This window comes from Nansenia antarctica, assembly GCF_963989245.1.
Source record: "Nansenia antarctica genome assembly, chromosome: 5".
NCBI classification, from domain to species: Eukaryota; Metazoa; Chordata; class Actinopteri; order Argentiniformes; family Microstomatidae; genus Nansenia; species Nansenia antarctica.
In genome coordinates, this window is record NC_137690.1 from 1475604 (window position 1) to 1495826 (window position 20223).

General features: G+C 48.5%; 1 protein-coding gene across 4 annotated transcripts in view; it reads right to left on the bottom strand.

Moving 5' to 3' along the window:
* Positions 1-14180: 14180 nt before the first annotated feature.
* Positions 14181-20223, bottom strand: part of LOC308158822 (ubiquitin-associated protein 2-like) — a 50067-nt gene continuing 44024 nt past the window's right edge. For all 4 annotated transcript variants that reach the window (XM_080532529.1, XM_080532526.1, XM_080532527.1 and 1 more), the window contains one exon: positions 14181-14316. In XM_080532529.1, coding sequence (XP_080388655.1) covers positions 14221-14316 — 96 coding nt within the window. In that variant the 3' untranslated portion in view covers positions 14181-14220. The remainder of the gene's footprint in view (positions 14317-20223) is intronic.

A 20223-nucleotide genomic window follows, 5' to 3' on the forward strand; every position in this document is an offset into this window, starting at 1 on the left:
AACAGACTAACAGGCTAACAGACTAACAGACTAACAGACTAACAGACTAACAGGCTAACAGACTAACAGACTAACAGACGAACAGACTAACAGACAAACAGACAGGCTAACAGACTAACAGACTAACAGACTAACAGGCTAACAGACTAACAGACTAACAGACTAACAGACTAACAGACTAACAGACTAACAGGCTAACAGACTAACAGACTAACAGACTAACATACTAACAGACTAACAGACTAACAGGCTAACAGACTAACAGACTAACAGACGAACAGACTAACAGACAAACAGACAAACATACTAACAGACTAACAGACTAACAGGCTAACAGACTAACAGACTAACAGACGAACAGACTAACAGACAAACAGACTAACAGACGAACAGACTAACAGACAAACAGACAGACTAACAGACTAACAGACTAACAGACTAACAGGCTAACAGACTATACATCATCTGCAGTCACACACACACACACACACACACACACACACACACACACACACACACACACACAATAACTTGGATAAGACACAGTGCCAACTGCTCAGAACTTTTATTTAGAGGGAAACAAGGGTTAAAATTAAATTAAAATATAAAATTTGAATGGGCAGGTCTGGAGGGGGGCGGGGCATAGAGAGGTGGGGGGGAGAAAGAAAGAGGGGGGGGGACCTACAACTACAACATGGAGGTTTAAAAGAGGATAGTCGTGTGGGAGTCAGAGCTGTGTATAAAAAAAGAAGAAGAATGCAGTTTGTTGAGATAATGTGAACCCCCCTCCCCCCCTTACGCCCTCCCCCACCCCCCCCATCTGAGATGTCCTCATCCGCTCAGTGCTAAAGCTCTCTCTCTCTCTCTCTCTTTCCGTCCTGTCTTTCCCCACCCTCCTCTCAGGGAGGGTCAGATGGAGCGTGTTAATATTGTCTCTTATCTTTGTAACGTCTTTCCTGCAGTTTTGAAAAAGGTAAACAAAAAAACGTCCTTCAAAAATAAAATGCAGCAACCACATTTCATGTCTCTACTATTACATATACAGTATATATATAAATACATACATAGCAGTGTTTTCCACAGAGGACAACCTGAGACAGCTGCAACACTGCAGGACATTGTACATGGATGCTACATTCAAGTCGTGCCCACGCCCATACAACCAAGTCTTTACTATACTCGGGGACATTCATGGCTTCGTTGTCCCCCTTGTACATGTCCTCATGGAGCAACGTACAATTGGACACTACCGACAAGTGTTCCAGTGTGTCAAAACGTCAGTCAGGAGAATCACCCACCACCGTTGGCGTCCGCGTAAAGTCATCTGTGACTTTGAGCAAGCGCTGAAAACTGCTCTTGAAACGGAGTTGCCACAAGCCAGAATCAGAGGATGCTACTTCCATTTCAACCAAGCCTTGTGGAAGAGGGTACAGGGACTTGGATTCGCTGGTCAATTCCGAAATGACCATCGACTGGCAGCAGTCATCCGCAAGGTGATGGCCTTAGGACACCTGCCTCTGGCTCTGGTCCAGATCAATTTTGATCTTCTCCTCAACCACAGAGACACCAGGCGTGCCCTGAGGAACCACCCTGAGTTACAAGACGTCCTCACGTATGTTCGTAACACATATGTCCAGCCTGGAGCGGCCTTCCCTCCAGCAATGTGGAATGTGTTCGAAAGAAACATGGAGCAAAGGACCAATAACCATGTTGAATGTAAGTGTAACAATGACAGATCTGAACAAAAAAAAGTATAATTTCATCTAATAACTAAATCTGAAGTATTAAGTTAATTATTTTATATTGTTAATATAATATTGTCTGCTAATTATGGGTTAATTCATTCTTATCCTATCACCTCTGGGCCTGTGCGTATATCGAGTATAGGTTTAACTATGAGCCGAAACAAAAATTAACGAAACATCAAACACAGCAGAGGACAGGAGGGCTCTTTAAACAGGAGGGCTCTTTAAACAGGTGGACGAGTTGCCAATTGGTCCGGTACAGGTGCGCTTATGATGATGGACGTAACATCAGTCCAATCATGGGCGGGCACCGTGATTGAGAAAGGATTAAGAAAGGATTTAAAATTGTGAAAGGAGGAGACACAGAGGGGAAAATGTTCAATGTCAAAATGTTCATGCCAAACTAATAACATTTAGGGCCTGATTTACTAAGATCCCAAATAACGAATACTAATTGAAGTTCACACACAGGGGAAGTTGTGAGATATACTTGTTATAGGCTATACTTCAAATAAGGCCCGCTATCTTCTACATTGGAAAGATCAACAATCCTCACTGCACACCGTTAGTAGATCAGCTTGCAGATGTAGAACCAGTTTGCACATTAATAGGCCATTAATAGGCTAAAGTTATAATTCTGTATTTTTGTTCTAGCTTATCATCGTACTCTGAACGATGCTGTCCAAGTGCGGCATCCTTCACTTTGGATATTCCTTCGGCACCTGAAGGATCAGCAAACACTTGCAGAGGCCACGCTCCCCCAACAAGGAGACGGAAGTGGAGGGAGTTGGAGGCCCGTCTACTGAGGCTGAAAGGACAGTATATGCAGGGCCTCAGAGATCTGGCTTCGTACTGGAGGGCTGTCAGCCATAGCGTCCGTATGGGCTAGATCTTTTTGCATTTTTGCACATTTATTTGGATAGCACTTTGGCCTATGTTGTTGTTATTATTATTGTTATTGGCCTAATTTAATTATTATTGTTATTGTTATTATTGTTATTATGTATGCACAAACATAGTTTAATTAGTTGGTTGCAATAAAAGCCTATATTTTGGATTGATATCTCTACTGTATTTATTTTATATCTCTACTGTATTTATTTGATTTCGTTTGACAAAAATATAGAAAAAATATTTAATAATGTGTATATATATATATCACTGGTGTTCTTTTAGGAATATAAGATTTTCAATTCTATCTCGAAAATGATCTATCTAGGGAGTTATATAAAATGCTGAGACAATACTATGACATTCATTGTGTTCTTCATTTCCAAGACATCTAACTCTCATGCAGTACCACATAACGACACCTGGGGTCGCACGTCAAACTCTCATGCAGTACCACATAACGACACCTGGGGTCGCACGTCAAACTCTCATGCAGTACCACATAATGACACCTGGGGTCGCTTGACACAACGGCAGGCGGGGAACATAGGACCCTTTTTCGGAAGCGGGGAACATAGGACCCTTTTTCGGAAGCGGGGAACCGGGGAACATAGGACCCGGGGAATATAGGACCCGGGGAACATAGGTACGCTCCCGTTAACAGACTAACAGGCTAACAGACTAACAGACTAACAGACAGACTAACAGGCTAACAGACTAACAGACAGACTAACAGACTAACAGGCTAACAGGCTAACAGGCTAACAGACTAACAGACTAACAGGCTAACCGGGTGGAATGTTGGCCTTTTTTTTTTTTTTTTTTGGGGAGAGTTTGGCTCCATTCAAAGTGATTGTTTGATTGTTTGATTGTTTGATTGATAGGTTTTTGTTTTGGTTGCAGTTGCCGGGGGTAACCCAGCGGCACGGCGTGGTCGTCAGGGGCAGCTGAGGGGGTTCCACCTCCGACACCACGGGGAGAATCAGCATAATTGCTCTAATTGCAGCCAATTCCTCTGTGAATGAGCCCACTGTCACTTCTAACAACAAGCGGAGGACAAGGATATCTCACGGTCCTCCAGAGCCAGATGAAAGGGGCCCCCAGCCCCCCCCCCCCCAGCCCCCCCCGCCTCCCTCCTTCCCCCAGCCCCCCCAACCCCCCCGTGACCGCTGCCTTTCACCGCCTCGTTGTTTAAAGCTCTGAAAAGGAGGAAAAACAGGCGACGATTTGAGAGAGAAATCAGCCACCCAGCTCACGCACACACACACACACACACACACACACATACACACACACACACACACACACACCAGCTCACGAGCGGCCGAGCCCCCCATTCAGGGCCCTCACCGCTGGGGGGCCAGGCCCACACACACACACTCACACACACACACACACACGGCCGTGAACTCGGTGAACCCAGAGGAGTGGCTGAGAGCGTCATCCTGGTGCATTCTGGTCCTCCGTCCTGCTGCACCATCATCAACACCATCCTCATCATCCTCATCTTCATCTACATCATCATCATCACCATCATCATCATCATCACCCTCACCATCATCATCACCACCATCACCATCATGATCATCATCATCATCATCCTCATCATCATCATCACCATCATCATCATCACCATCACATCTAATCTAATCACATGTCATGGTGTAATCATGGAAATCACAGTTTGGACAACGACCAAAACTCCTTGATTTCATCACCTCTGTCAGGGAAGGGGAGCCACAGGGAGGGGGAGGGGCCTCAGGGAGGGGGAGGGGCCACAGGGAGGGGGAGGGGCCTCAGGGAGGGGCCACAGGGAGGGGGAGGGGCCTCAGGGAGGGGGAGGAGCCTCAGGGAGGGGCCTCAGGGTGGGGGAGGGGCCTCAGGGAGGGGGAGGAGCCTCAGGGAGGGGCCACAGGGAGGGGGAGGGGCCACAGGGAGGGGGAGGGGCCTCAGGGAGGGGGAGGGGCCTCAGGGAGGGGGAGGGGCCTCAGGGTGGGGGAGGGGCCACAGGGAGGGGGAGGGGCCACAGGGAGGGGGAGGGGCCTCAGGGTGGGGGAGGGGCCACAGGGAGGGGGAGGGGCCTCAGGGAGGGGGAGGGGCCACAGGGAGGGGGAGGGGCCTCAGGGTGGGGGAGGGGCCTCAGGGAGGGGGAGGGGCCTCAGGGAGGGGCCACAGGGAGGGGGAGGGGCCTCAGGGAGGGGGAGGGGCCACAGGGAGGGGGAGGGGCCTCAGGGTGGGGGAGGGGCCTCAGGGAGGGGGAGGGGCCTCAGGGAGGGGGAGGAGCCTCATGGAGGGGGAGGGGCCTCAGGGAGGGGCCACAGGGAGGGGGAGGGGCCTCAGGGAGGGGCCACAGGGAGGGGGAGGGGCCTCAGGGAGGGGGAGGGGCCTCAGGGTGGGGCCAGGAAGACAGGACGCGTGCGTTAACCCCCCCCCCCCTCCCCCCCACCCACCCACCCACGCGCGGGCGAGACCAGGATGTTGATGTATCCAGAACTGTTACTTTGTAACAATCACCTCTAATCTGATCACATCACCACCTCTAATGGGGGGGTAGGGGGGGCGGTAGAGGTAGAGGTAGAGGGGGGGGGTGGCAAACAGACAGACAGGCAGACAACTATATACTAGACAGAAAACAATTTTTCACTTTTTTCTCCCTCCTTCTCAGTCCCTCCCTCCCTCCCCCCACCCCTCCCTCCCTCCCCCCCACCCCCCCCCCTCAGCCAGCCTCCCCTGGTTGCCAGGGGCAACACCACCCGGCCCTGCCCCTCTTGGCCTCGTCTGTCCTCCCTTCCTGTTAGAGAACTGCTGACCCTACTATGATGTCACATCACCTATGATGTCACACAACCCAGCATCTCCTTCCTGCCGTGAGGCGATAGTGACGGTGTGTCATGTGACCAACCAGGAAGTGAGTGTCCACCTGCCTAGTTGTCTGTCCTGCCTAGGAAGCGGCGGGTCGTAAAAGTGATGAAGTGTGATGTCCTACGAAAGCAAAGTAGCAGTGGAGGAGGGACGTTTAAAGACATTTTTAAAGCGAACAGCATGAATGACTGGACTGTGCGCGCCCTCTGGTGGCGAAACGGCGTAAGTGCAGCGTCAACGGCATAGTACAGATGCAAAGTGGGATCCTTGGGACGGACAACCCTCAATGTTAACTGACGAGGTGACGTCAGAGTTGGGCCTTTCTAAGTATGTCAGTTAGCAGTTAGCCGTTAGCATGTGATGTTTAAATAAGCTTTCGAAGGCTCGTCACTTCATTGTTGTTGTTGTGGTTTGTGATGTGAGCTGCTGTAACGCCTTCATTTCCCCTCAGGCATCAATAAAGTATCTACCTCCCTCTCAAGCACTGAGTCTCTACAATAAACTGATACTAATACCTTAATGTCACATTTCTAAATTAAATGTAAACAAGGATTAATGCCGGGTGATTTGGAGAAAAAAAATGTACAAAGCGTGTGGAGGAATTTTGGTTTATGTTTGACACATGACACGCGTTACATTACTGCAATGCATATTAATGAACATTAAAAAGGTAAATCCGCCAGATTTAGACAGAAGGCTAATTTTCATCCATAGACCCTCGCCAGGACATCACAGTAACAGCAAACGTAAAACTGTACATGAAATAATAAGTCATCAAATACAAGATTCATTTAAACAGATAAATGTTTGTTATCCACATTCTGCACGGAGGAAGAAGACGGCACAGTCCCGAGTCGCGAGCACGCCAACCAAACCAGGGTGTAAACAGGAATCTGGAGGTTCATTTCAAAACCTTTCTAAGACTTTTTAAAGACCTTGTCAATATTTGTCCAGACCTCACCGCCACTTGGAGCTGTAACCGTTGACATCAGTGACACCTTTAACTTAACACGTTTAGTTTGCAATAGACTAGACCACTGTCATACAACAGGATCTCCGGTTCATCTTAGTTTTTTAATAAAACTAATCAATTCAAACTTTTACTAAAAGTTTTTAGGACTCAAACTCTTTGGACAGTCTAATTCAGAAAAATATCTACAAAATTCAAGACCTCATAAAATCGTGATAAGACTTTTTAATACTTATTAAGGGTCGTGATTTTCCCAAAATTGATTGATCAACTTTTAATACTTTTCAAGACACCGCGGACACCCTGCAAACACCTAGTCTGTCACGACCAGAGGGCGGAACCCAGAAGCAGACAACGGAGAACAGGTAGTAAGATAATAACAGTGTTTTATTATAGGGTTTGGGGTTAGGGGAATCCGGCTGGGGGTAGGTAGTGCAGGTAGGGGTTCTGGCAGGTAGGCAGGTACTCAGACAGGCAGGGGATCAGGCAGGCAGGCAGGTACTCCGACAGGCAGGGGGTCAGGCAGGTAGGCAGGTACTCAGACAGGCAGGGGATCAGGCAGGTAGGCGGGTAGTCAGACAGGCAGGAGGTCGGCAGGCAGGGAATCCTTTAACGGGGAACAGGGAGAATAGGGTTAGGCTAGGGTATCGGATAACGTCAAGAGTAGCAGGAACGAGCATATGAACCAACCATTAAGTGGTTACGATCTGGCGATGACTGGAAGCAGGAGCAGAGCTTAAGTAGGAGCCAGTCGCGGTCTTATTCGGCCACACCTGGCACCACTGATTGATGGCTGATGAGCCAGGGGCACTCTTAATCGTCCACTGATCGACGTCTGATGATCCAGGGGCGCTCTTAATCGTTCACTGATCGACGTCTGATGAGCCAGGGGCGCTCTTAATCGTTCACTGATCGACGTCTGATGAGCCAGGGGCGGAGCTGTGACAGTATTCCCCCTCTGACGGACGCCTCTGGGCGGACCACCAGGCTTGCCGGGGTGTCGGCGGTGGAAGTCCTGGATGAGCGTAGGGTCGAGGATCTGTTGCCGAGGAACCCAGCACCTCTCCTCAGGACCATAGCCCTCCCAGTCCACCAGGTACTGGAACCCTCGACCACGGCTACGAGAATCCAAGAGGCGGTGGACGGTGTAGGCAGGGAGGTCATCAATCATCCTGGGGGGGGGTGGGTCGGGAACTGGAGGAGACAGGGGACTGGAGGACACAGGTTTGAGGAGGGAAACATGGAAGGAGGGATGGACACGGAGGGTACGGGGAAGCTTGAGACGCATGACCATGGGGTTGATCACCCGCTCAATGGTGAAGGGACCAATGAACCTCTGGGACAACTTCCTGGATTCAGTCCTTAGTGGTAGGTATTTTGTGGATAGCCATACCTTGTCCCCGGGGGCATAATTGGGAGCAGGGATGCGCCGACGGTTGGCCTGTCGTTGGTAACGCTCCGATGCCCGAAGAAGGGTGGCACGGGCCCGATGCCAGGTCCTATGGCAGCGGCGGAGGTGAGCCTGGACGGACGGGACCAGGATCTCCTCCTCCTGGGAAGGGAACAGGGGAGGCTGATAGCCGTAAAGGCACTGAAAGGGTGACATACCTGTGGCCGAGGTAGCCAGGGTGTTGTGGGCGTACTCCACCCACGGTAATTGGGTTGCCCAGGTAGTAGGGTTGGCAGACACCAAGCAGCGCAGGGTGGACTCCAGCTTCTGGTTGGCCCTCTCCGCCTGACCGTTGGTTTGGGGATGGAACCCTGAGGTCAGGCTGATGGATGCCCCCAGCCCGGAGCAGAAAGCCTTCCAGACCGCCGAGGTGAACTGTGGTCCCCGATCAGACACCACGTCAGTGGGTAGGCCGTGGGGCCGGAACACCTCTCTCACCAACAGATCCGCCGTCTCCCTGGCGGAAGGAAGCTTGGGCAGGGGCAAAAAGTGGGCAAATTTACTAAAGCGGTCAACCACAGTCAAAATCACCGTCATGCCGTCAGACATGGGCAGACCCGAAACGAAATCCAGGGCCACATGGGACCAGGGGCGACGGGGAATGGGCAGAGGACGCAGTAGGCCCGAACTGGGCTGGTTAGAAGACTTATTCCGGGCACATACAGAACAGGCCAGCACAAAGGCCTTGGTGTCCTCAGGCATGGTTGGCCACCAAAAGCGCCGGCGGAGGAACGCCAGGGTCCTAGTCACCCCAGGATGGCAGGTGAGGGTGGAGGCGTGAGCCCATAGTAGCACCCGGGATCTCACGGTGTCAGGGACGAACAGGCGACCAGGAGGACCGTTTCCCGGGTCGGGCTGAGCCCGCTGAGCGGTCCTGACCGCCTCCTCAATTTCCCAGGTGACGGCCGCGACCACGCAGGTGACCGGCATGATGGTGTCTGGCACTGAGCTGGTCTCACTCTCCTTGTCGTAAAGGCGGGACAGGGCATCGGGCTTCACGTTCTTGGATCCCGGCCTAAAGGTGAGGGAAAAATTAAAACGGCCAAAAAACAGCGCCCATCTGGCCTGGCGGGAATTGAGCCGTTTAGCCGTGCGGATGTACTCCAGGTTTCGATGGTCAGTCCACACGAGGAAGGGTTGTTCCGAGCCCTCCAGCCAATGCCTCCGTTCCTCTAACGCCAGCTTCACGGCCAACAGCTCACGGTTACCCACGTCATAGTTTCTCTCCGCCGGAGAGAGACGGTGGGACAGGAAGGCGCAGGGATGAACCTTACCGTCCGTAGCGCGTTGGGAGAGGACAGCCCCCACCCCGGTGTCCGAGGCGTCCGCCTCCACCACGAACTGCCTGGAGGGATCCGGCTGAACGAGGATGGGTGCTGAGGTAGAGCGGTTCTTGAGGTAGAGGAAAGCCTTCTCGGCCTCGGGGGTCCATCGGAACTGGCGGGAAGTGGAAGTGAGAGCAGTGAGTGGAACCGCGACACTGCTATAGTTGCGGATGAACCGCCTATAAAAATTAGCAAACCCTAAGAATCGCTGGAGCTGCTTACGGTTACCAGGGACGGGCCACTCCAGGACTGCTCTCACCTTAGCGGGGTCCATCCTCACCTGACCATTAGCGACGATGTAACCCAGGAAAGATACCGACGGGACATGGAACTCGCACTTCTCTCTTTTAACAAACAGCCGGTTCTCGAGGAGACGCTGGAGTACCCGATGGACATGCTGGACATGGGTGACTGGGTCCCTAGAAAAAATCAAAATGTCATCAAGGTATACGAAGACAAACAGGCCTATCATGTCCCTGAGGACATCGTTCACTAAGGCCTGAAATACCGCAGAGGCATTAGTGAGGCCAAAAGGCATCACCAGGTACTCGAAATGGCCTAAGGGAGTGTTGAACCCTGTCTTCCACTCATCCCCCTCTCGTATCCGAACCAGGTGGTAGGCGTTGCGGAGGTCGAGCTTCGTGAACACCGTGGCTCCCTGGAGAGAGTCGAAAGCAGAGTTCATGAGGGGTAAAGGGTAAGAGTTCTTGATGGTAATATTATTCAACCCGCGGTAATCAATGCAGGGACGCAGGGTCTTGTCCTTTTTAGCAACAAAAAAGAACCCAGCGCCCACGGGTGAGGAGGAGGGACGGATGAGGCCAGCAGTCAGGGAGTCCTTGATGTAACACTCCATGGCCTCCCGTTCGGGTTTGGAGATGCTGTACAGGCGGCTGCTAGGAAGGGGTGCTCCGGGCAGTAATTCAATGGCGCAATCATAGGGCCGATGAGGGGGTAGGGAAAGGGCTAACTGTTTGCAAAACACCTGTTGGAGGTCCCGATACTCCGGCGGAATGGAAGACAGGTCAGGGGCCTCTGGTCTGGGTGCCTGGGAGGAAACAGAAGTTGAGACAGCGGACCGAAGGCAGGTGGCATGACACTCGAGACTCCAACTCTCTACCCTGGCATGGGCCCAGTTGATATTCGGGTTATGTCTAGCCAGCCAGGGGTGACCGAGAACAATGGGAGCATGGGGAGTGCATGTGATGAAAAAACTCACCTCCTCCTGGTGGTTGCCGGACAGTAACATTAACACAGGCTCCGTCCTATCCGTAACCTTGGCGAGGAGCCTGCCATCCAATGCGATGGCCTCTAGGGGTGTATCTAGGGGGCTGGTGGAGAGACCTAACTGCTCTACCAGAGACACATCCATAAAATTGCCATCAGCACCAGAGTCAATGAGAGCCGGGAACACAGAGGACTGACCTTTAACGGAGATCGTGGCGTTGAGCTGGGTCCGGGTGCGGGGAGTGGCAGAGATAGCAGAACGGCTCGTTAGGGTCCTCCCCTCTCCTGACGAGCCTGCTGGTTTAACGACCGAGTGGGGCAGGTGGAGAGGTAATGACCGGGCTCCCCACAGTACAGGCAGCTGTTGTTTTCAACACGCCGGCGGCGCTCCTCCTGGCTGAGGCGCATCCGACCAAGCTGCATCGGTTCGGAATCCGAGGACGTCTCCCCTCTAGGAGTGATGTTGGGATGAAAGGGACGAGAATAACTACTAGGGTTGGAAGTAGATGGAGCACGCCGGCTGGCGACGCTAACGGGAAGACGACTTCAGCGTTCACGTCTCCGTTCTGAGATTCGATTATCTACCCTGATGGCCAAGGAGATTAATCCATCCAGGTCGGAGGACTCGGGATGTGACACCAGCTCGTCCTTGATGGTCTCAGCGAGTCCACCGGTGAACGCCGCGACGAGGGCTGCATCGTTCCACCCACTCTCAGCTGCCAGGGTGCGGAAACTAATCGCATAATCAGCGACACTCCGGGAGTCTTGACGGAGGGCGAGGAGGCGCTTGGAAGCGTCCTGTTCTCGGACCGGGTGATAGAAAATTCTCCTCATCTCGCCGGAGAAAGCGGTGTAGGAAGCAGTGAGCGGGTCCCCTCTCTCCCACAGCGCCGATGCCCACTCCAGAGCGGCCCCACGGAGGAGACCGATCACCAGGCAAACCCGACCCCGGTCGGTGGAGAAGGACGTGGGCTGTTGTTCCATCACCAGCTCACACTGTAGGAGGAAGGAACGGCAGCAACCCTGTTTGCCGTCGTAACGATCCGGCATGGGAACCCGGGGCTCTCGGGTCACCGGAGCGGGTAGGAGCTGGGGGGTGGTCGGTGTAGCATTAGCAGCGGCGGCTGCTCCCGTGTCCTGGAACCCGGTCAGAGTGGTGCTCATGTCACGGAGCCTCCCCACTATCTCCTGTAGGAGGGAGTCGTGTTTCTCCAACACGGTGTAGTTATTGTTCACCATCTGCCGGACTGTCTCGATGTCTGCTGGGTTCGACATGGCCAGATCGTACTGTCACGACCAGAGGGCGGAACCCAGAAGCAGACAACGGAGAACAGGTAGTAAGATAATAACAGTGTTTTATTATAGGGTTTGGGGTTAGGGGAATCCGGCTGGGGGTAGGTAGTGCAGGTAGGGGTTCTGGCAGGTACTCAGACAGGCAGGGGATCAGGCAGGCAGGCAGGTACTCCGACAGGCAGGGGGTCAGGCAGGTAGGCAGGTACTCAGACAGGCAGGGGATCAGGCAGGTAGGCGGGTAGTCAGACAGGCAGGAGGTCGGCAGGCAGGGAATCCTTTAACGGGGAACAGGGAGAATAGGGTTAGGCTAGGGTATCGGATAACGTCAAGAGTAGCAGGAACGAGCATATGAACCAACCATTAAGTGGTTACGATCTGGCGATGACTGGAAGCAGGAGCAGAGCTTAAGTAGGAGCCAGTCGCAGTCTTATTCGTCCACACCTGGCACCACTGATTGATGGCTGATGAGCCAGGGGCGCTCTTAATCGTCCACTGATCGACGTCTGATGATCCAGGGGCGCTCTTAATCGTTCACTGATCGACGTCTGATGAGACAGGGGCGCTCTTAATCGTTCACTGATCGACGTCTGATGAGCCAGGGGCGCTCTTAATCGTTCACTGATCGACGTCTGATGAGCCAGGGGCGGAGCTGTGACATGGTCATCCTGCAGGATCAATCAGCAATCGCCCAACAACGACCAATGGCAACCGACGGCAACGGTAAGGTCGAAACTTGAAAAGTACTCCTCTTAATTAATACTGATCTTTTTACTTTGTAAAAGTCGATAAGAAGAAAGAAACCAATTATATTATTTTGTTAGAAAAGTAATTCAGAAACTCTTAGATGTTAGAGAACTTTATACATCATATATTTCATGTTAATCGTCGAATTGAATGTTAAGCTAGCAACAGTCCGTTAGCGAGCTAACCGCTCCCTATCTTCCTCGCACAGACAACGACCTGATAGTCTGATGAAACACCTGCAACATTATTATCTTTGATTAACGGAATAAACTGCCGAGTTTAGTTACACAACGCCAGGATAAGTCTGTTATCAGTCTGGCGCAAAAGGTCGGTGAAAAAAATGGCGCTCTCGAGGGCCCCAGGAGCCAGGACAGACTCGTTATGCCACTGTACTTACCGACCAACCGTCTCGCTGTGTGTGAGTGTGTGTGTGTGAGCACCTGTGTGTTCTCATTATCTGGTCCTCCTGCTGGGAGCCATATGGCAGAGGAACACACACACACACACCATTGAGTTATCTCTCTCTCTCTCACACACATTATGTGACGGTGGGAAGTTGTTGTTTTAATGAGTGTGTGGTGCTGGGCTGTGATCATGGGGGGTATTCCAACAATGTCGCTTAAGGACAATGCAGGCTCTCGCCAGGCTCAAAATAAGCCTGGATTCTCCTTTAGCGACCTTGATGGAATACCCCCCAGATTTGTCACCCTTACACACACACACACACACACACACACACACGCACACAATAACAAAGACAAAATAGAAACCCATCCAATCAGTCACACACACACACACACACACACACACACACACACACACACACACACACACAATAACTTGGATAAGACACAGTGCCAACTGCTCAGAACTTTTATTTAGAGGGAAACAAGGGTTAAAATTAAATTAAAATATAAAATTTGAATGGGCAGGTCTGGAGGGGGTGTTGAAGGGGGGCGGGGCATAGAGAGGGGGGGGGGACCTACAACTACAAAATGGAGGTTTAAAAGAGGATAGTCGTGTGGGAGTCAGAGCTGTGTATAAAAAAAGAAGAAGAATGCAGTTTGTTGAGATAATGTGAACCCCCCTCCCCCCCTTACGCCCTCCCCCACCCCCCCCATCTGAGATGTCCTCATCCGCTCAGTGCTAAAGCTCTCTCTCTCTCTCTCTCTTTCCGTCCTGTCTTTCCCCACCCTCCTCTCAGGGAGGGTCAGATGGAGCGTGTTAATATTGTCTCTTATCTTTGTAACGTCTTTCTTGCAGTTTTGAAAAAGGTAAACAAAAAAACGTCCTTCAAAAATAAAATGCAGCAACAACATTTCATGTCTCTACTATTACATATACAGTATATATATAAATACATACATAAATATCTTACATGTACAACCAATGTTGAAAAGGGAAAAAGAGAGAACTAAAAGTTTATGGTGACTTTGGAGGTGAGGGGGGGGGAGAGGAGGGAGGAGTTATGTTGGGTAGTGTGACGTCTTTTAGCTTCACATAGCCTTTAGAATGAGGGGGGTGGTGGGGTGGGCAACGTGGGGCTGGGGGGGTAGGACAGACAGACAGGACTCCCCCCTTCCGCCCCAGGGCATCCCCCCCCTCAGAGGGAGCTCCCCCTCCCCCCCTCCAGAGAGCTCGCCCCCTCCCAGGGCGCACCCCTCAGTTTGCCCAGTAGGGGGAGCTCCCCCTCCCCCTCCCAGGGCGCACCCCTCAGTTGGCCCAGTAGGGGGAGCTCCCGTAGGAGGACTTGTTGCCTTGGCTCTTCTGCTGCATGCTGCTGGACTGGCTGCGCTGCCCAGGGCCGGCCTGCAGGGGGAGACAACACAGTCACCTGGGTGTTCGCTTTCACTGGAAGCATTTAACACTAGAACAGCCGTGAGGTGTTAAACAGCACCAGTGAGTACAAAAAAAATTCTAGCTTTGCACTCGATCACATTTCAGGACCCTCCTTTCATGACTTTTCCTAGATATGTGCGTTCTACCACCCAGCATTTTTACATTTTCAAAATCGAGTTAGTATAAAGCGTTTTAGCAGTATTTCTGTGTGTGTCTGTGTATTTGTGGCTGCCATCTTTTTCTCCAAGCCTGCAATTCTCTTTTATATCAGCAGAGGTAGCAAGGGGGCACACACTGTGCTCAAATTCAGGCTTCAGTGCTGAATGAGACACAGTGCATAAGACTGATATTTGTGTTTATATATAGGCTACAATAACAATCAAAATAAGATATGTATATGTGCAGACAGTTATGAAAATGATAAACTGTACAGTATGTCTCCCAATCAATGTTCGTTCAGACAATACAACCAAAGGCGTAAAAATACTGATGTTCTCATAATGTAATTATATATATAGCTAAATTAGACTGTAGACTGCTATGGAGGTATATTGAAACCAATATATAGATTATATATATAGATTATATATACAACCTGATTGGATTAAATAAGATTCTGTTGTGATTGTGTTGACATTGTTGTGATTGCAAAATAAATCTTGGTTATGTAATGTGTAAAGAACATGATGACACGAATGCCTATTATGATGATATGCAAAAGGGACAATCTGTCTATGAATCTTGGTTCAATCAAGGTTGTACATAGATATACGCAGATTCATATTTGGATAGTTGATTTTGGCACCATTGTATAGTAGCCAATTGCAGAGAGTATACATTATTTTGTTTGTTTACTGCACATTATAAATGAAATGATGTGTATTAATTATTTTTGTTGGTTTGAATCCTCACTGTGTTCATGTGTCTGCTGATGTTAGGGCCGGCGTGAAGTTCACGGCAAATAAACAGACTGTGTGAAGCTCATAACTATGATAACACAATATTGCAATATTTATTACTATTCTTTTTTAATAATGATAATCAACTTTCATTCATTAGTAAAGCTCCCGCAGTCTCAATCAATCTCCTCTCCATATATAGCATTTAATCTGTTCCATAGTTCGTTCTCAGCTGACTCAAGCTTCATCAGATTGCTCTAATAATTTCCCCACTTCTCTGCTTATAGGAACTTTATGCATTTTAGAGAAACATGCAGAGCATGTATTTGACAAAGAAACGTGTAGGCTAAGAACTAGTTTCTAAAGTGAGTTACAATCACTTGATGGTTGATACACGGGGGAGGGTAATCTTATTGATCGTTTCCCATTAGCAAACAATAGCTGCCAATTCATGAGCGAGCCAAGCGGGTTTCAAAGCTGCCAAGCGGGTTTTCAAAGCTGCCAAGCAGCTTTTGACATCACAACAATGTCAACACAATCACAACAGAATCTTATTTTATCCAACCAGGTTTTATATTTTGATTATGACATCATGTCTTTCAACATTGTCACACTTTTCATTACACACATTAGCGGATTTATCATTCTGTACTCTTTCTCTCCTTTCTTTCATGTATTTTCTTTTCTTTTTCTCAATTAGTAGTCTCCTAATCTCGCTACAGTTTGAGCGAGACTGTAACTGTCATTGTTTGAATGAATGAATGAATGAATGAATGAATGGTCTTTATTTGTCATTGATATAGTACAGGTACCAAACAACGAAATTTGGGAGGGGGGGCTCCCCTGGTGCTAGGAAACTAGGTGCTAGGAACTGGTGCTATAACTGTGTTCATGTTATAATGTTTAGTGAACGAACAATTGTTGGGTGTTTGCCACAAATCGGAATTATCTTGCCGTGAAATGTACATCAAATAACATGATGTCGGCGATCTACTAGAACTGCGGGACGACTGCAATGTAGGCTACCATATATATCTGCCATATCATACCGTTTTATATTGAAAAATATGATGGTAAATAAATACATGTGGGACCGATGTATGATATGGCAGAGGTGTGGTGTGATTGTGTTGACATTGTTGTGATTGCAAAATAAATCTTGGTTATGTAATGTGTAAAGAACATGATGACACGAATGCCTATTATGATGATATGCAAAAGGGACAATCTGTCTATGAATCTTGGTTCAATCAAGGTTGTACATAGATATACGCAAATTCATATTTGGATAGTTGATTTTGGCACCATTGTATAGTAGCCAATTGCAGAGAGTATACATTATTTTGTTTGTTTACTGCACATTATAAATGAAATGATGTGTATTAATTATTTTTGTTGGTTTGAATCCTCACTGTGTTCATGTGTCTGCTGATGTTAGGGCCGGCGTGAAGTTCACGGCAAATAAACAGACTGTGTGAAGCTCATAACTATGATAACACAATATTGCAATATTTATTACTATTCTTTTTTAATAATGATAATCAACTTTCATTCATTAGTAAAGCTCCCGCAGTCTCAATCAATCTCCTCTCCATATATAGCATTTAATCTGTTCCATAGTTCGTTCTCAGCTGACTCAAGCTTCATCAGATTGCTCTAATAATTTCCCCACTTCTCTGCTTATAGGAACTTTATGCATTTTAGAGAAACATGCAGAGCATGTATTTGACAAAGAAACGTGTAGGCTAAGAACTAGTTTCTAAAGTGAGTTACAATCACTTGATGGTTGATACACGGGGGAGGGTAATCTTATTGATCGTTTCCCATTAGCAAACAATAGCTGCCAATTCATGAGCGAGCCAAGCGGGTTTCAAAGCTGCCAAGCGGGTTTTCAAAGCTGCCAAGCAGCTTTTGACATCACAACAATGTCAACACAATCACAACAGAATCTTATTGGTGCATTTCTCACATCACTATTAACATTTGCACAACAGTTGTCAGTGTCATCAAAATGAAAAGTCCTGACACCATTGTTTATGAACAAGATAGTCAAATGGCTTTGTCATGTTTTCATTATGACAGTTCACTCTAAGTGTTTTCCAATGCAAAAAAATTAGATCTTGAAAGTGAAACCGCAGGGTGCGTTCGTAAATTCGCTATGAGAGCGCCGGAGCGCACACCGGGTTCAACGTCATAAAGGGACCAGGTAATTTGATTGGACAAGAGGCATTGCATGGGTGCTAACCAGATTTCCAGGGCGAATTTACGAACGCATGCTAGCGAATTCGAAGACGAAAATCGTCAGAGGAGATATACGGGTTATTTTGATAAACTGGACACATTTTGGGAATATATATTGGTACTTTCTCACCTGAAAACATATTAAAACTTCATAAAATGACATGGTAACACTTGTAAAGGCAAAATCACAGCATTTTTTCTTTTGAAAAAAAATGGAGGATTCAAATCGTTTTCTGCTTGCCGGTGCGAAATGCATTCTGGGAAAAGGAGTGGGAGCCTGGCAGACGGCCTTGTGTGACATCGCCCTCCAGCGATCTTTGTGCGTCAGTACACTCTTCTCTATGTTAAACTATCATAGTGCTGAATCACACCTCATCGCGATTGAATAAGGTCGCGATCCGCGGCGGTCGTAGTGTTAAACTGATTAACAGAGTATGAGGCAGTGTGTGTGTGTGTTACCTGTGTGTGAGTTACCTGTGTGTGTGTGTGTGGCACATCTGGCTGGAGATGTTTTGTTTGATTTATATTGCGCCTGTTAGATCCCTGATGTTAATGACTTGTGACAAATATTTGTTATATTTTATTATTCTGTCATTTATTTATACGTATTTCATTGTAAAGAAGCTACTGTCTCCATTGGCAACTTTGTGTCTGACAACATTAAAATGACGTGGGGTTCCCCAAGGGTCAATCCTTGGCCCCCTTCTATTCAATCTCTACATGCTTCCATTGGGACACATCACAAAAAAGACAAAAATTGCCTACCACAACTATGCGGATGACACTCAAATCTACATAGCCCTCTCACCGAACGACTATAGTCCCATTGACAATCTCTGTAATTGCATTGAACAAATAAACACCTGGATGACACAAAACTTCCTCCAACTAAACCAGGGCTCTACGCTAACCTTTTTCACTAGGAGCACATGTGCTCCTAAATGAAAAATGTTAGGGGCACACAAAGAAATTTAGGAGCACAGTGAAAATGTAATTATAACACATTTTTATTAGTGATTTTGCAATTTTTGCACCAAAATCACACATTGGCCCATGCCTACAGCCCTACTAGACGCAGAGTTGATGGCATTGTATTATGGTAACTAGCTGTGTCAAGTTCTCCTGGTTAGCAGCATGTTCATTCATTCATCCATGTCATGCCTGTCAGCTAGCAGCCCAGCCAGGCTTTAGGGCTAGGTCTGTCAGCTAGCAGCCCAGCCAGGCCATGCAGAGGTCTGTCTCCATGCTGCTGGGTCAGGCTACATCAGTCACACACGGTGGCCAGACAACTCCACATCTAGGGGTATTAAACTACCCCACATCCAGATGACCAGTCCCCAGCCCCATGCTGCCCGGGGTGGTGACATGTGGAGGTGGCCAGCCCAGCACGGTGCCTCTGCGGCGGCTAGCTGTTAGCACACCACCATCCCCGGGGGTCCCACCTCTCTGCCACACTCAAGTACAACATGTTGCATTTTCATGCCATTAGGCAACTTGCTTCCTAGGGTTTCCTAGGATTAGAGATGCATTTGGACTTCTGGAGTACCTCCACTACTTTCAATGGGTTCTGAAGGTCTGAGAGCTTTCTACTTTCTACCCTGGGTAGTTAACCCTGGTTGTAACCTTGGGTTCAAATCTGGAGTGTGTGGGACCAAATCTGTAGATGTGGTGAGCTAATGAAGCTAATGAAGCTTGAGATGAGAAAAGGGCGCTTGTCTCTTTAAGGCCCAGGAGGGAGTTAGCGATTAGCGATGTTAGCTTAGCGCCAGTTTAACAGAAGTAACTTCACTTTTAACATGACTTCCCGTGGTCGTAGCGGGCTGGCTGACGGCTTAAAATGTGGCCACACGGTTCGCGCAGATTTATTTTTAGAATAAAAAAAAAAATATATATATATATATAACATTCGGTACTCGCACGTGTGCTCGTGAATTTATTTCTCTAGTCGCACAGATGTATTTTTAGTCGCAAATGCGAGTGAAATGGTCGCACTGTAGAGCCCTGTAAACAAGGACAAAACAGATAATTGTATTCGGTGCACCTGACAAAAAATCGAAAGTCAGTGCAAAACTTGATTCTCACTCTTCAAACTAGAAAACAGGTCAGAAATCTTGGTGTAATTCTAGAATCTGATCTAAACTTCAACAGCCACATAAACTTGATAACTAAATCAGCCTACTATCACCTGAAAAACATAAGAATGAGAGGTTTCATGTCCAAACAAGACCTTGAAAAGCTCATTTGTTTTGAGTTGACTTGATTATTGTAATGGTCTACTAAAAGGCCTATCTAAAGGAGCTGGTCTACTAATGGTGCTTTTCCACTACAAGGCTGACCCGGGTCGGGTCGGGTCGGTTCTTTATCTACCCATCGTGAGCAGGAACCATAGGGCCGCAGGGTACCTTTTTGCCAGGCTGCGTGTGGCGTGTGACGTTGCACACCGTTGATTGGTCAATGGAAATCGTCATCCCATGTTCATAGATTTCATCACTAACCGCCATTTTTAAATACCACAACAGATTTCGCTCTAGGAAAATGTCACTTACTGTTTCTGTAATAACGTATTAATAAAGATTTGAAAAAATATGATAACCATCGTATTATCTTAGTTTAATGTCATTTCAATGCATCCTAGAACTTTTATTTACAACAAGCATAACAAAAAATCGCTATTATGGCGATGTCCTGTAGAACTGAAAGCGGCAGTTAACAGGCAGGTAACATCCATATGCTGTAT